At 34.2% G+C, this 17,331-nt stretch overlaps 3 protein-coding genes across 3 annotated transcripts; 2 read left to right on the forward strand and 1 right to left on the reverse strand.

Annotated features, from left to right (window-relative positions):
• The first annotated feature begins 2,016 nt into the window (after window positions 1-2,016).
• Window positions 2,017-3,899, forward strand: LOC132041589 (berberine bridge enzyme-like 15). Its single transcript, XM_059432291.1, has one exon. The coding sequence runs from the start codon at window positions 2,089-2,091 to the stop codon at window positions 3,706-3,708; it is 1,620 nt and encodes a 539-aa protein (XP_059288274.1). The 5' UTR covers window positions 2,017-2,088; the 3' UTR covers window positions 3,709-3,899.
• Window positions 3,900-7,313: 3,414 nt separating this feature from the next.
• On the forward strand, window positions 7,314-13,156 carry LOC132041612 (vacuolar protein sorting-associated protein 2 homolog 2). The gene is made up of 10 exons (XM_059432311.1): window positions 7,314-7,426; window positions 8,797-8,831; window positions 8,955-9,005; window positions 11,237-11,341; window positions 11,432-11,503; window positions 11,707-11,778; window positions 11,951-12,031; window positions 12,122-12,157; window positions 12,257-12,318; window positions 12,850-13,156. The coding sequence occupies exons 1-10, from the start codon at window positions 7,408-7,410 to the stop codon at window positions 12,911-12,913; spliced, it is 597 nt and encodes a 198-aa protein (XP_059288294.1). The 5' UTR covers window positions 7,314-7,407; the 3' UTR covers window positions 12,914-13,156.
• On the reverse strand, window positions 13,130-15,042 carry LOC132041606 (berberine bridge enzyme-like 15). Its single transcript, XM_059432306.1, has one exon. The coding sequence runs from the start codon at window positions 14,935-14,937 to the stop codon at window positions 13,297-13,299; it is 1,641 nt and encodes a 546-aa protein (XP_059288289.1). The 5' UTR covers window positions 14,938-15,042; the 3' UTR covers window positions 13,130-13,296.
• Between the last annotated feature and the right edge of the window lie 2,289 nt (window positions 15,043-17,331).

Genomic DNA, 17,331 nt, shown 5'->3' on the forward strand with positions numbered 1-17,331 from the left:
GTTCCTTCTCAATAACTCTGCATAAACTAAACTATGAAAATTTGAGTACTTGTAATGCTTCATCTAGATAACTAATTTGATGCTCATGTTCAATAATCAATTGAAAGACACGGAAGGAAGGATCATTACTCTTTATTTAGCTTTATAGTTAATTATAATTTAAAAGATAATTAGGACTCACAACCTCTCATACACCTAGTGATAACATTTAATCATATAGGCACAATATGTACATGGTGCTCATTCCTTGTAAATATTCGGGAAAATTTTAACAATGATCAACCATAATAAAATTGTACTTTGCCTATCCACATACTAATTTCAAATATTTCAAAGTGGTCGAAACACAAACGTACATTTTAGCAATACTTGATATCATTTGTTTGTCGTTAATCTTCAAGGCTATAGGAAGATCCCAAGAGTTTCAGTTGCCTACTTTTCGTGAACAATATTCATCATCCAATAAATGAAATCTATAGAAGAACATGATTAGGAATCATCACAAAAATACCTTAGTAATTGACGTTGTAAAACATCTAATGAAAGAATTTCATAAAAACTTCAGTTAGTTATTTGAAGGAACCATACAAAAGATACACATGCGCGCAAAGGATTATAATTAAAAAAAAAAAAAGGGGGACAGAAATATTGTGCTTACTGTATATCATGTGAGAGAGAAAAAACTCTGATTGGATATGCGTGATTTATACATAGAGCTTACTTTTAAGAGTTCTTTGTTCCACTTGTTGGAAGTTAGTGCCTTCCGAGATGACAATATTTGACAGGATGCATCTTTATTGGGAGTGGCGAGGACTTGGTAACCGTGACAAATTATCATGCATCTCAAACGTACATACAACAAGAAGAAAAGCAATATTGTTAATTTTAGTGAATCCAGTCATGATAATTTCAGAAATGAAATGCACAGTAGGAATAACAAATGGAATAAAAATCCATACCAATGTAATTTCAGAAAATGAAGTGCACAGTAAGTTATAACAATGGAATAAGAAGCCATATCGTAAAAATTCTTCTGAATTTTGTAGTGTCCAAAGGTAAATATCAACAAAATACACAAAACTAATTATAAAGAAGAAAATGGGATGAAAGGTAAGGTTGCACAAATGTGCGAGAAAGAGGGTTGCTATTTAATAAAAGATTGCTTCATATGTGAAGAGCCATCGTTTCATGGACTGCAATTTAAAAAATTACATATTTGTTATGATGTAAGTAATTGCTCCATTATGTTAGACGTTACAATCTTCATTAGTGGAAGAAAGAATTAAACATATATTTAATAGGAGAAATTAAATAAGAAGAAAATGTCAAAGTTTATCACTTCCGATTCTTTGTTTGTGTGTAAGAAACGGTAAGAAAGAGAAGGAAGACGAATGATTTTAAGTGAAAGAAATTATTTTTGAGATTAAGAATATGTACACAATGTTACATAGAGAGAAATAAATCACTCATTTACAAGTCATTTATTTTGGAGCACCCATTTACATAACACATAAATGACTTTTTGAACTTTTTAATGTAGCACATAAATGGGAAAAAAATAGAAAAAAGGCCAAAAAAAGGAGGAAAAAGATAAATATCATTAGAGGCCATAGAGAGGTGTCACATAGGATTGTCTATGCCTAGCTTTATATTATATATAGATTAGAAGATTATTTACTATATCACTTTGCTGAAAACGAACGAACAACGATTTTCTTTTTGGATTAAATTATTATGCAGCCAAAAACTAATGTAAGATTCCCTTTTGTTAACAAAAAATGACATAAATAAGAACTCTGAAAATTTTTGTCTTCCAACGCAATTGGAAGGCAAGTAAAATAAGTACCATGTTTTATAAACGTCCAAGTCCCTTATAATAGAAGTCCTCTCTCATATTATATCATAAAATTTGGCAAAAATCAAAGCACATTATCTGATGTTGACTAGTAATCTTTAAGCAACCAAAATGATTATTTTTTTTCAAAAAAAAAAATATATAATTTTGGGCAAGTTAGATAAAGAGTTTGAATATAAGGCCTCTCCTTCATACTTGCTGAAAACAGAACAGGCAAGAAAACAGGAGAGGCTATGGCTTCTTCAATCTCTATCAATATTCTTTTCTCATTCATATTCCTATTTTCAGCTTCATGTGCTGATTCATATACAATTCAAGATCAATTCTATCAGTGTATTAATCTCCATTCGGACCATTCAATCCCTTTCTCCACTGCTTTCTTCACTCCTACTTCCAATGCAACTTCATTCAACTCTGTCCTTAAATCCACTGCCCAAAATCTAAGATGGTTGGCACCTTCTCAACAAAAACCTCTGCTTATTTTCACTCCTTTGATTGAATCCCATGTCCAAGCAGCAGTCATATGCGCGAAAGAGCTAAAGATTCAGCTCAGAGTTAGAAGTGGAGGCCATGATTATGAGGGCATCTCATATACATCAGAAATGAAAATATCAGTGCCCTTTATCTTACTTGACTTAGCTAAACTTCGTGCTATCAAAGTGGACATTGAGGACAATAGTGCTTGGGTTCAAGCTGGTGCAACTGTTGGTGAAGTATACTATAGGATTTCAGAAAAAAGCAAGACACATGGTTACCCTGCTGGCCTATGCACCAGCTTAGGAATTGGTGGGCATATCACTGGAGGAGCTTATGGTCCTATGTTGAGGAAATATGGTCTTGCAGCTGACAATGTTGTCGATGCTCGGATTGTTGATGCCAGTGGCAGAGTTCTCGATAGATCCTTAATGGGGGAAGACTTGTTTTGGGCAATCAGAGGGGGTGGAGGAGGCAGTTTTGGTGTACTTTTGGCTTGGAAAATTAGACTTGTTCCAATTCCATCAAGGGTGACAGTTTTCACAGTTTCAAAGACACTGGAAACTGGTGCAACAAAAGTCCTAAACAAATGGCAACATGTTGCACACAAGATTGATGAAGATCTCTTCATCAGAGTCATCATAACTCCAACCAATTCAACAAAGGGGAAGAAAACAGTGCAGACAGCTTACCAAGCATTGTTTCTTGGCAAAACTGATAGGCTTCTTGATGTGATGAATCACAGCTTCCCTGAATTGGGATTGACACGAAAGGATTGTGTCGAAATGAGCTGGATTCAATCAGTCATTTACATTGCTGGATATCCAAGTAACATCAAGCCTGAGTTCCTACTTCAAGGGAAGTCATTGTTCCCTAAAGTATACTACAAGGGCAAATCCGATTTTCTCCGTGTACCAGTTCCAAAAACTGGACTTGAAGGGATGTGGAAGTTGTTCTTACAAGAAGATTCACCTATGATGATATGGAATCCCTATGGAGGAATGATGGGGAAGATATCAGAATCTTCAATTCCATTCCCACACAGAAAAGGGGTTATCTGCAAGATACTGTACACAACAGCTTGGACAGCTGGAGAATCTGCAGATAAACATATCAAGTGGATCAGAGGGCTTTATGAGTACATGGGCACTTTTGCATCCAAGTTTCCTAGAGAAGCTTATGTGAATTATAGAGATCTTGATTTGGGTATGAACAAAAATGCCAACTCAAACTTCTTGGAAGCTAGTGTTTGGGGGAAAAAGTATTTCAAGAACAATTATGATAGGCTTGTGCTTGTGAAGACTAAGGTTGACCCTGATAACTTCTTCTGGCATGAACAAAGTCTGCCAATCCTACCCTTCAAAGTTGGCAAAGTTTGATTCACCCAAGAACTACTTTTGGTTTGATGTTATGTTGTAAGATTTCAGCTTAAAGTAAAAATAAGTTAGCTTTTGCTTTTCATTTGGTTTCGTGACCTGTAATGGATTGTAGCAGAAGTTTGCATTGATATGGAGAATGTTTGTACATAAGAAATTATATCCTAATTGGTCTTAGCTGATCATTATTTTCATTATATGTGAAATGGATTTGAGGAACTACATATACAACAACACTACATGAAGAAGGATCATAGAACCAAAGAGATTACTGCATAAATTTTGATATTCGGTTATTCAATTTCTGTATGTATACTTGGTTGTTCTACGTTAAGTGAAACGTTCATTGTTTTCATTAGGAACAAAAGCATATATAAGTATGCCTATTAATGCACGTGTCCATTATTTACTCTCTTTTTTTCTGTTACGGATAAACAATTGTCTCCTTAGAGAAGAAAATTGATGATAGCTTCATGGTTAGAAACAATGGAAGTGCAGTGTCTTTACACACTAGACTAATTTAAGGCCTGTAATTATAATTTATTGGATGGGCTAATCTTATACAAACACAGAGTAACCTTTGGATTATAAACTTGTTAAATCATTTTTCATACAGAAATACATCAAACACGCCATTAAGCAAAAATGCAGGGCAAGATATAGAAACAGACCAACTTGAATTCTTCAACAGAAACAGGGTTCTATAGCGTGAATTTGCAAATGAATTTTAAGTTAAGGAGTCTAACCAGTGATCTGAATGGCCTTGAGCTCAGGTTTCTTCACTTCTTCCTTGGGAACTATGACAGTGAACACTCCATTAATTCTCCATTGAGGAATTAACCTCATTCATCATCTCTTCTTTTCCGAATATCGAGAATGTTCTAGACATATGTCGTTGATCAATTACACAAGTGAGTTATGGACTATGAGCAACATTCTCCAGTTACATGGCTTTGAATTGGCGGCCCAACATCTCGAGGGATTAAATTACGGCCCAACACTACTTGGCACTGTAGGAATTGCCATCAGTAGCCCGTTTTCACTCTATTGTTTTATGTTATATCCAGTTTGGAAACTGCCGTAGACACCCGAGAGATCTGCACAAGGCAGGGTAAAATAAAACACTAAGAGGTGCTGCAAGCGAGCAAAGAGTTATGCTTTCATTTCTTTGTTGAGGTTGAAATCAAGTGAAAAGGTTAGGTATAATGCACGCAGACTAAGTCAAGAAAAGGTCCTCTAGAAGAAAGGAGAGAGAAAAAAACGGCCAATTCTATGAAACAATATCTTACTTACTAGAATCGGTTGCTACTAGTTCGGGTTACCTCATAGATAGAGCCATTAGGGGAGAAAAAAGCGGGGTTCAATTCCCCTTATACGCGATGTGGCGAAAAAGACTGATTCAACGAGATATGTCTTGCCTGCATTAAGATTTAAAACTTGTCGTCTACTTTCAGGAAATGTTTAGAACATAGAAATTACAATAATACAACGCCGTATTCTCCGAAGATTGAGGAACATATTTAACATGTATTCAATATGGATAAACTTCAGCCGAAACACTACTCCTCCTCTTTCTCCTCTTTTAGATTAGTTTTCCTCAGTTATTGCACTTGATTACCTTTTGTATGTTTATTATGGAGTTTAAAATTGATCAGTGATCCCGGTCAAGAAGTGTCCAATAAATCTTGCGAACGACTTTTTCTTCGTGTCATGACGTTCTTATGACAAAAGGGTAGTGCTGCTCTAGTCTAGCATATATATGTAAATTTGATTGATAATGATATATTTTCCAGGATGTACTCTAATTATATTCTGAATGAAATTACATTTCTTTTGACATTTGTGCTAATAAGTACAGTAAAGAGCATTTCCTGCACTTTCAAAAATGAATTCGTCCCAAAGAAAACTCCATACCTTCCATTAATACAAGCGACTAGGTTAGTAAGAAAGTTAAATCACCAAAGATTGAGCCAACCTTACTAGTCGGTAATATACATACTTCTAATGCTAGTTGTGATATTCCACTTAGCGAAAATACATCTATATGTATGCATCAGATTACAAGCTTAAGGTTGCTCTTGATTTCAATTGGTAGACCGCAATGTTTTAGAGAGGTCAAGTCGGATGTTCCTTTCCAGTGTTTTCATAAAAAATATTTTCTACTCCTTAATAAGTCATTTTTTGACTTCCTTAACATATGAGCGCAAGTATTTTGATTTTTAAATTTTTAATATATAATTTTGCAACAAAAAAAAATTTAGTCATCAACGAAAAATCAAATAATGTTTTTTGTGAAAAAAAAAATATTTTTGTGAAGAGTAATTTTTTATAAAAAAAAAAAAATTAAAATGATTTCTCAGAGTTTCTTTTATAACATAAATAAGTATTCCAAACTCATTAAGTGTCAAAATTCACAAGTAAACAATATCAACAAAGTTGGTTTTAAGTTTGGTAAGTTTAGCTAATCTTTATCCAAATAATGAAACAAATTTGAGCAAATTGTATGATGACTATGATATTTAATTGGGTAAATATTTACTCGATATCAAAATGAATATATACATGACGAGTTTTGGTTTGCTCTTCTACTATGCAAATGAAAAAACAAGACAATATAGAGCGATACGATAATAAAAAATCAAAGTATTATACATTATTCGTACTGCACACACTTTTCCTCAGCCTTTCCTCTTTGATTGAGATAAAAAGAAATCAAAAAAGGAAACAGAGAGAAAAGAAAAAGAAAAAAAACCCATTTTTTTATCACCCATTTTCATGATTTTGGTCTTCTTCAACAGCCATTAGGTTTTTTTTTGCTTCCATTTCAAGAAAATTCTAGGGCAAAACTCCATTCTTGGTCTTAAGAAAATTTCCATTTTCATAAGGTAAGATTCCCATTTTGTTAGTTTAGGATTTTAGCTTGTAGAATCCCCTTTTTTTTGTTGTCTTTTTTGATTTTTTTTTCCCTTTTTGTTTTATAAAAAATCTATGAGTGATGATTTAGGTTGAATAAAATAAGAACAACATTATTATTCAGAGTCCACTGCACACACTACTAGAAGTAGGCCGTGATGTAAGCGAAGCCGCTGCCATTTGCACCCCAATCCCAATGACACTCTGAATTTTACACACACTTTCCTCTTGATTGAGATAAAAAGAAATCCAAAGACAAGGAAGATGTTTTCTTCTCAAACAAGTGGTGTTGTTTTCTTCCTCAAAGAAAAAGTGTTTTCTTCCCCAAAAAAGGAAACAGAGAGAACACGGCTCTTTAGAGAAAAAAGAAAAAAAAACCCATTTTTTTATCACCCATTTTCATGATTTTGGTCTTCTTCAACAGCCATTAGGTTTTTTTTAGCTTCCATTTCAAGAAAATTCTAGGGCAAAACTCCATTCTTTTTCATCAGAATCATTAGTTTTTGCTTAAGAAAATGGAGAAGTTGAACAGCATTTTCAAGAAGAAGACTTCACCCAAATCCGAATTAAGCCATTTGTTTGTACGTCCGGCCCGACAACGCCACAACCGTCTTTTTTGTAAGATTCCCATTTTGTTAGTTTAGGATTTTAGCTTGTAGAATCCCCTTTTTTTGTTGTCTTTTTTGATTTTTTTTTTCCCTTTTTGTTTTATTCTATGTTTTGAGTGATGATTTAGGTTGAATATTTTGTAATTATTTAACAGAAGCATTGAGGACAAGCAAAAGGGAAATGACTGTTGCTACCAGAGGTACCATTTCTGTCTTGGGTTTCTTCTAAAGTGTTTAGACAACTCACTTACGCCCGGGGAAAGATTGGAGGTCGTCCACGCGTCGTCGCGCATCTTATTAAAGAAGAAATATTACAAGTGTTTATGACTCACCATGTGATAATTCCATTGAGTTTAGTAACTTTTGATTATTTGAGTTATTCAAGGCATTTTTCAAATTTAGAAATAATAGAAGCTCATTCTTGATCCCAAATGCATAGGCTTGTCCTTGGGCATTTTTGTGTAACACCCATTTTCCTTGTTATGCATAAACATCTGTCTTTTCCTTTTAGGTAAATAGGGTATGCTATAATAATGGTGGTATTCCTTTTGTTTGATTTTAGATGTAATTCATACGTATGTTCTTTACATTAGAACAGTCTAATTCTCCTATTTGTTGAGCAAGAGATGCTTACTTAATATGTTTCGAGTTCTAGAAATAAATGTTCCTGCAAAGAAACAGAAAAAAAGAATCCTGCTTGGAAGAAAATCTTGTGTCTTTGATAGTTGGAAAGAGAACATATTGGATGTAGAGGCTCATCGTAGCGACTAGTCTTTCAATTAGTCATTCAAAACCCTCTGAAATATTAGATTAAGGTCGTTGCACCTTTGTTCCTTTTAGTTTCCACCTTGCAATAAGAATAAAAAGGATGAGTGATTGTTGAAAATGTTCCATTTTTTGTGAAAGAGTTTACTGAGATATACTGGTTGAGAAGACAACCAAAATCATGTAATAGATGTAACGGATTAGGTAAAAATAGGTGGATGGCTCTATTACTTTTATTACAATTCTCTATGGAAATGGTTCTTCATAACATGATATGATGTATTACGAAAAATGGTAGTTTTGGGGACTAAAATGTAGTTTAGGTGCATTGCAAATGATAGCAAGCTTAATATAATTTACACTAGCAATATAACCTGCTTTGCCTGGACAATCATCGGCAGAGTTGGAAGAAGTGATATTGGCTAAAAACTAGATGTACTTGTTCCTTTGCAAGTGAGTAGCTGTCTCAGCTCGACTACTTATAGGTTTTATTCACTCTTTTCATTACTTCTCCATCCAGAAATAAGCAAGGAGAAAACAAATGTTTTTGGGTGTGATAGTCAGATGTCATTCTATTTTTTTTGTTTAAATCATTCTCAACTTATTTTGGTAGACGAGACAAATGTTATATTCCATTTTATCTTTTGTGTTGCTATATAGCGTTGGAATAGGATAACCAGTATGGTTTCAGGATATTTCACTTTGTGTGCACTCGCATTATGTTCCCTGTTTGCATTATGTTCCTCGTTTACTTTGTGCTTTTGTACTTCTCATTAATTATCTCTTTGTTTATGTATAACTTTAGGCATTGAACGGGAGATTGCATCTTTACAAATGGAGGTAAGTTACTAGGAAAATGTTCATAGAAAATGTTCCTTCTTACAACACTCAATCTTTTTCTTATGTGTTAGTCATCTACTTATTTGTTAACTTATGTAGTTATTATTTTTCACCATCTTGTAGGAGAAGAAGTTAGTTGCAGAGATCAAGAAAACAGCCAAAACAGGAAACGAGGCAAGTGTTTGTTCATTAAATTAGTATTTTTTATGATATCTCACTTGGAATAAGTTCTATTATGTATCACATTATTTTTGAAAATAAAACACTAATTAGATTATAGTTAATTTGTATTCCCAGAGAGTTTAACATGATGCAGTAATCTACTGCACACTACAGCAACTCCTAAACAGAAAATTATTGAATAGCGTCCCAATTTGAAAGACATAGTCTTGAGCGTTTCCCAGATTGCATAATCATCCTTCAAAAGATATTCGAACTTGGAAGACATTGATTTTCCTTTGTGAAATTTATTGGAAAAATAAACTATACTAAATTTATTAGAAAAATAAACTATACTGGTAACTAGGTAGCTTGATTACAATATATTTGCCAAATGTTGGAATAGAATTAGAGCTTGAGCTAGAGTTTGAGCCCAACAAAAGTTTTAACTAACTATAGAGCCCGACTAATTTCAAATTCTTTATATTGATTCTCACAACAGCAAATAATCCACAGAATTTGTATACGTGTACGTATTGCATTTATGTATATTAGTTTCTGGATACGTGTGTTGCACGTGTATCCCACGTTAATCAGTATAAATATGATTTTTTTAAAATGATATAAAATTATTGATATCATAGTTTCACGTACATTGATCCTTTGTCTGATTCAAAATTCTGACTCCTTTCATTTGTAAATTTGACAAAAGAATATTAATTGAATTATCTACATATAATTGTATAACCACATATAACACGATAATTTCGTCACAAATCTAACATCCATCAGGTCTTAGTACAAGCTTTATAAAAGGGAGATAACCAAAATATTAAAGTATCCAAACAATTTCTTAAAAGTTCTATGAAGTGGAGAGTATTGCTTAACAAAAATGTGCATAAACAAGAGTATACAGTTTCATGAATACTTGTAGGAAGTAACAAAAAAAATATTTTCCTTTCCTGGTATAGTTGTAGCTTCCTTTTACCTCATGGATGTTGAGCAGGTACTTTGTCATGAATACTTGTAGGAAGTAACAAAAAAAATATTTTCCTTTCCTGGTATAGTTGTAGCTTCCTTTTACCTCATGGATGTTGAGCAGGTACTTTGTCAAACAAATGCTCTTTAGAATTGTTCCTCATCTGTTGTGTAGAAAGAAAAGAGAAACTTCACTAAAGCATGGAACAAAACCTATATATATCACTGTGTTACGCCAAATGAGGAGAGCAAAAAAACACTGTGTTCTGTGTTGATTGCAACATTACTTATTTGTAAGTCCTTTTATATAATAAGCTCAACAGAAATCAGATTTTACTTGCCAATCTGATAATTTTTTCCAGCAGATAAGATAATATAAATAGTAAGTTTCCTTGGTAAGATATATAACTTTCTTAAGGATAAGTTGAATCACCAAAAGTTTACTGAATACACGTTAACATTAGTCATAATATAGCATTAATGATATTTCAATTAGCCATATTCCAAATTCTCTGAATACACTTCATACGTTCACAGCAAGTGAAAAGTCTTAAATTGTAATAATTTTCTTTTTCCAAGTCATATATTTTTACTGTAGCCAAAAGTTACCATTTAATAGGATCCAAATGAAATGGCCTATTTCATCTTTCAATTCACATCCGTTTAACTTTTGAAGGATAAAAGTTTTTGCACTAAAGGTGTTCATTTAAATGTATATTTACCTCTTTGAACGTAAATGTTGTTGGAATAGTGTTTGATTGTAAGGGCTAAACCGGCACCCAACTTTTAATGGGTAAATTCGTAAATCAACTTTTGACTGATTTATTCCCACTTTTAGTATTAAATGATGGTACATAACATGCTTGTATCTGGGTGTGAGCCATGTTAGCTGGCTTTCTACCCGAGCATCTCCTTTTTCATATCCAAGCTCAAAATTTACTAGAGTCCTCCTTTTCAAATTTTAACTCAATACCAATAAAAAGAAGAAGAAATACTCTAATTTGAGCTCGATAAAACTCGAGTTGTGACTAAATAAATTTGAGGCTTTAGTTATTTGTTAAGAACTCAATTCAGTTGCAGCTTTGGTGGTAACATGAACATTACACTATGTGATCAAGGTAGTTCTTTTAATGTAGCGTGCTCAGCCGCTGTGGAATGAATGGCATTGTTTGAAAAAGGGATGAGGAAAGAACTCATTCCTACGCCGTAATCTGCACATTAGCTATTTTTCCCCCCAAGTAAATCTCGCTCACACTTTGACTTGTCAGGCCGCCACTAAAATTCTAGCTCGTCAACTTGTGCGCCTGCGGCAACAAATTGTCAATTTGCAAGGTAGTCGTGCTCAGATTAGGGGTGTAGCAACTCATACACAGGTCAATCTTTTCCCCGGATTATTATTGTTTATGAAAAGGCAATTGAAAATTTTAGTGGACCTTATACGTGGCTTCCTTTCTCTTTTGTAGGCACTATATGCTAGCACCTCTATGTCTACTGGAATGAAAGGTGCAACTAAAGCAATGACTGCCATGAACAAGGTACTGATTATTTGTTGGTCGTGAGTTTCTTTTCCCTTTTTCTGTTTAAATCATCAGAACTTTTGAAAGTGAAATATTTGTTTCCAAAAAGCTAGCCTAAAGCTCATCCATTTTGTTTGCCTTTGTGCTACACAAGCTAGAACCATTATTATTAAGGTGTAAATTTCTTTAATTGGTTTATTCTTTGTGTTTTTACTTCTTAGCAAATGGCACCTGCAAAACAAGTTAAAGTGATCAGAGAGTTCCAGAAGCAGTCATCACAGCTGGACATGACAGTAAGCACATTTATCCTTCTAAATGATGCTTCACATTTATCCTTCTAACTCATGCTATGAATTCTCTGCCATTATGGACAAATGCAATGTCTTGAAGGCAACTAAGCAAAACATTTCAGCTTGATGTGAAGTTTAGCCTGAGCATACTGATGAAAATATCTGTTTTTTCCAGATTGAGATGATGTCAGAGTCCATTGATGAGACTTTGGATAAAGATGAAGCTGAAGAAGAAACCGAGGAGCTTACAAACCAGGTTCAATTATTCATTATTCATCACACAGTTTGTCTGATTACTAACTATATTTTTCTGGTCAACTATTCTAATTTGGGTTTTCATTTTTAGGTGCTGGACGAGATTGGTGTGGACATTGCATCGCAGGTAGGTTTGGGATTAAGGAGAGTTGAGCGTATCGATCAGTTGTTTTTTCTCAACTCTTTTGCAAGTTTGTTTATTCACTATTTATTTTTATGTTGGCAGTTATCTTCAGCTCCAAAAGGTCGGATTGCATCGAAGAAAGTCGAAAATGTTGCCCCTCCTAGGTACGTACAACTGTTTTTATATGAAGTTGGATTTGTATGTCGACATGTATCAAGCTATGTTTCTTCTGCATTTCCATATCAAACTGCGTCAATTCTCAACTAGTTTGAAAGTGCTGACCAGTGGCGGACCTAGTAAGAGCCCAGGGGGTTCCCGAACCCCCTTCGGCGAAAAATTGCACTGTATATACAAGGTGAAAATTATTTTTTATGTATATATAGTAGACGTTGAACCCGCTTAGCCTCTTCATTTATGGCTTCTTTATATTTTTGAACCCCCTTGGCATAAATCCTGGCTCCGCCACTGGTGCTGACTATGTGTATTGATGCATGTATGTAATGAGCCAATCCCAATCATTTTGGCGTGGTCAGAAGAATCAGAAAATAGTATATATGAAAGGATTCCTAAGAAGATCCTTCCTTCCTAATTCTTCTAGGAACATGAAGTTTGCTACTATGTTCTTTATGTTTGATTACGTGGCTTCACGATTGAACTTTGAACTATCAGTTTACCTAACAATTCTTCCTATGCAGTTCTGACACTGCTGCGGATGTTGAAGAACTTGAGAAGAGGTTGGCCTCTCTTCGAAGAATTTGATGAAGAACGGGGGCATATTCGTGGACAGCTTTTATATGCGATCCTTGTATAAATTCTCTTTAGAATTAAAAATATAGTATGTACCATGATACAAATTTGTATTTCTCGACTATTTTTCTATAGCACCAAACATCAACATTTATGCTCTTGGGTGTTATGATCCTTCTTCATGTAGTTTTTTGTATGTAGTTCCTCAAATTCATTTCACATTACACATAATGAAAATCATGGTCGCATTTCTTATCTTCAAACTTTCTAATACCAATACAAACTTCTGCTACTATATATTACATGTCATGAAACCAAATGAAAAGGAAAACATTAACATTTTTACTTTTACCTGAAATATTACAACATAATATCAAAACAAAAGCAGTTCTTCTTCAGTGAATCAAACTTTTCCCATCTTTGCCAACTTTGAAGGGAAGGATTGGCAGACTTTGTTCATGCCAGAAGAAGTTATCTGGATCAACCTTAGTCTTCACAAGCACAAGCCTATCATAATTATTCTTGAAATACTTTTTCCCCCATACACTAGCTTCCAAGAAATTTGATTTAGCATTTCTGTTCATACCCAAATCAAGATCTCTATAATTCACATAAGCTTCTCTAGGAAACTTGGATACAAAAGCGCCCATGTACTCATAAAGCCCCCTGATCCACTTGATATGTTTATCTGCAGATTTCTTGTCTCCATCTAACCAAGCAGTTAAGTATTGTATCTTGCAGATGACCCCTTTTCTGTGTGGGAATGGAATTGAAGATTCTGATATCTTCCCCATCATTCCGCCATAAGGATTCCATATCATCATAGGTATATCTTCTTGTAAAAACTTCTTCCACATCCCTTGAATTCCAGTTACTGGAAGTGGTACACGGAGAAAGTCCGATTTAGCCTTGAAGTATACTGGAGGGGATAATGGCTTCCCTTGAAGTAGGAACTCAGGCTTAATGTTACTTGGATATCCAGCAATATAAATGACTGATTCAATCCAGCTCATTTCGACACAATCCTTTCGCGTCAATCCTAATTCAGGGAAGCTATGATTCATCACACCAAGAAGCCTATCAGTTTTGCCAAGAAACAGTGCTTGGTAAGCTGTTTGCACGGTTTTCTTCCCCTTTGTTGAATTTGTTGTACTTATGATGACTCTGATGAAGAGATCTTCATCAATCTTGTCTGCTACATGTTGCCATTTGTTTAGTACTTTTGTTGCACCAGTTTCCAGTGTTTTTGCAACTGTGAAAACTGTGACAGTTGATGGAACAGGAACAAGTCTAATTTTCCAAGCTAAAAGTATACCAAAACTGCCTCCTCCACCCCCTCTGATTGCCCAAAACAAGTCCTCTCCCATTAATTCTCTATCAAGAACTCTGCCACTAGCATCAACAATGCGAGCATTGACTACATTGTCAGCTCCAAGACCATATTTTCTCATCATAGGACCATAAGCTCCACCAGTAATATGACCGCCAATTCCTAAACTGGTGCATAAGCCAGCAGGATAACCATGTGTCTTACTTTTCTCCGAAATCCTATAGTAGACTTCACCTATCGTCGCACCAGCTTGAACCCAAGCACTGTTATCCTCAATGTTCACTTTGATATCGCGGAGTTTAGCTAAGTCAAGCAAGATAAAGGGCACTGATATTTTCATATCTGATGTATAAGATATGCTTTCATAATCATGACCTCCACTTCTAACTCTAAGCTGTACTTTTAGCTCTTTCGCGCAAATGACCGCTGCTTGGACATGGGATTCAATCAAAGCAGTGAAAATAAGGAGAGGTTTTTGTTGAGAAGGTGACAAACCCCTTAGATTTTGGGCAGTGGAGTTAAGGACAGAGGTGAATGAAGTAGCATTGGAAGTAGGAGTGAAGAAAGCTGTGGAGAAGGGAATCGAACGATCGGAATGAAGAGTAATGCATTGATAGAATTGATCTTGAATTGTATATGAAACAGCACATGAAGCTGAAACTAGGAATATGAATGAAGAAAGAATGATAGAGATTGAAGAAGCCATGGCCTTGCTTGTTCTTGGTTGTTCTGTTTTGAGCAAGTGTAAATGAGAGGCCTTATATTCAAATTTTCAACAACTTTGTCTCATGATTTGAAGGTAGGAAAGGAAGAGAAAATGACAAGAGGAGAATGGTAGAGAAAATGTGTGTGGGGTTGGGGGTGGGGCGGGTGGGGGGTGGGTAAGGGAGTAAAAAAAAACTTTTTGTTTGAGTTGGAAGAGGATAGGGAGGAAATAAGATATTCTTGTTCAGGAAAAAGAATTTGTGGGCTAAAGAGAAAAAAACTTCCTCTTTTTATTTTTGATTTTGTTGTAAGGGATCTTTACACAAATAGCAGGCCCCGGATTCACTATTTATTAATTTTCCTAGCCAGTATACATAAATTATACACTGATTATACACATTATATACTCCGGCTATTTTTTATTTAAATGGTTGGGTGGGCGGCTATTTAGGTTAATTCTTCTTCTTCTTTTTTTTAAAAAGTTAGGCTATTTATTTTCCTTTCCATTTTGTATATGTCAATCAAAAGAAACGGAAATTCAATATATTTTCTTGTCCCTTACACTTCTCTCATTTTCAAACAAAGCAAGTTTTTGGTAGGTGACTTAATGATCAATCTCTTTTTAGCAAAGGAAAGGTTGGAGAATTTGTGGAAATAAGTGGTGGGTTTCATGGGTGTCCAAAACTTAAAGACTTCATAAAGCAGAGTCAACATCAGATAATGTGCTTTGATTTTTGCCCAATTTCTAGGATGCATGAGGGTACTTGTGTTAAAAGGGACTTGGAAGTTTACGAAAGAAGACTTGGAAAAAAATGGAATATTACTTGCCTTCCAATTGGGTTGAAAGACAAATTTGTGAGATGTCTTAACTTAAAGAAATGCAAAGACTTGCAATTCTTCCTTCCCAGGCTTTGTATGATTTGTGGAGTGTTCCAAGGCAATATAATCTGTTGAAGTGGTCAGCTTTTTTGCTAATTAACAAAAGGTAATTATTAAAGTCTACTAATGGGATTGACCTGTCAATGCCAATTGTATGGGTTGAGATTGTCTAGAGAGGTTGAGGATAGTGAAATACCATTGTTCGGATAGCAATTATGCCAACATAAAGTTTAAGATATTTACTAAATAAAAGTCGTCAAGTTCAAGATGATCCAAATAATTCCATCTAAAAAGAAATTTCTTCAAAGTGATATCGTAAATTACTTTCTCAATATAAAAGAAAGCACTAATCACACTTATAGATTGGCAACTTGGACATAAAAAATTGCAAATTTATCTTCTTAAATTCTGCTCACAATTTTCTAACTGTAAGTCAATGGTTTCTTTTTATGGAATCAGAAACTTATTAATTTAGTTTCTGACCGAATATATGACCTATATTGAGAGCCTTTACATGTAATTCATACCATAATTTGAACCATACCTAATGAATGTTAAATATGAATAACGAAATGTTAAGGAAGAGTATACGTACCTTGTAGTGAGGTAACAATTTCTTAATTGACTAAACAGATTGGAATTTGAAGTTTATGGATTTAAGTTCGAAATGTTGTCACAACCTCTTTTGACTTACTGCATACGGGATTTATTATTTCTACTTATTTATTGAATGTTTAACACATTTACAAGGTTTAACCCAAAGTTACTGATTTCAAATTTTTTATCCTTTGACAACTTTGTTAATTTGCTCACTTTTCCTTATTCCTAATTTTCGATTACATTCAGATGAGTTTTGATGATTTACTTCAAATTGTTTGTCCGTAACTAGCGGCTTTGATAATCTTTCTTCTTTCATTTTAGTTTTGCTATTCAAAAGGTCTTCCTATTCATATACTTTTGCGCTTAGCATAGCCTAAGTACTTATTTCTTGTAGAAGTTAAATACTGCATTATTTATTCTGTAACTATCACTAATCATATTGGAGTTAAAGAGTAACATCATATCATAAAATTATTCCTCCAAGCATTACTCGTGCCAACTGCCAAGAATCTCAATTTCTTAAAACTGGGGATATGTATACATGCTTAATCATCTTTTAAGAAGAAAAAACAATAAATTTAGTGAACTACTAATGGAAGCAACAATATCACCTTTATATATGTAAGTGGTTTAGTTGCATATGGTGACTAAGTTAATCAAAATTGAAATCTCACGTCTGTCTTTTGGTATCTGTTTATTTTTGTTTCACATGGATTTTCTTGGTTCTCTATGACATGGAAACTATTTTTACTTAGAAAGTACACCTGAGAAGTCTCCAAAATAAGAATTAAAGAAACTTGAAAAGCCAAGCCATGGAGGAAATAATTCAATGGTAGGTTAACAACCATTAACAACTTAAATTTTCCTTCTTAATGTTTTTTCCTCCTTAGTGTTTTCTGGTGATATTTTAACTCAT

This window comes from Lycium ferocissimum, chromosome 2 (assembly GCF_029784015.1).
Source record: "Lycium ferocissimum isolate CSIRO_LF1 chromosome 2, AGI_CSIRO_Lferr_CH_V1, whole genome shotgun sequence".
Classification (NCBI taxonomy): Eukaryota; Viridiplantae; Streptophyta; class Magnoliopsida; order Solanales; family Solanaceae; genus Lycium; species Lycium ferocissimum.

What these genes read in the sequence shown, in the direction of transcription:
- LOC132041606 (XM_059432306.1), bottom strand. Translation starts at nt 14,937, where the DNA reads ATGGCTTCTTCAATCTCTATCATTCTTTCTTCATTCATATTCCTAGTT.
- LOC132041589 (XM_059432291.1), top strand. Translation starts at nt 2,089, where the DNA reads ATGGCTTCTTCAATCTCTATCAATATTCTTTTCTCATTCATATTCCTA.
- LOC132041612 (XM_059432311.1), top strand. An exon ending in CATCACAGCTGGACATGACA is followed by an intron (nt 11,779 to 11,950) that starts GTAAGCACATTT and finishes TGTTTTTTCCAG; the next exon opens with ATTGAGATGATGTCAGAGTC. An exon ending in GTGTGGACATTGCATCGCAG is followed by an intron (nt 12,158 to 12,256) that starts GTAGGTTTGGGA and finishes TTATGTTGGCAG; the next exon opens with TTATCTTCAGCTCCAAAAGG.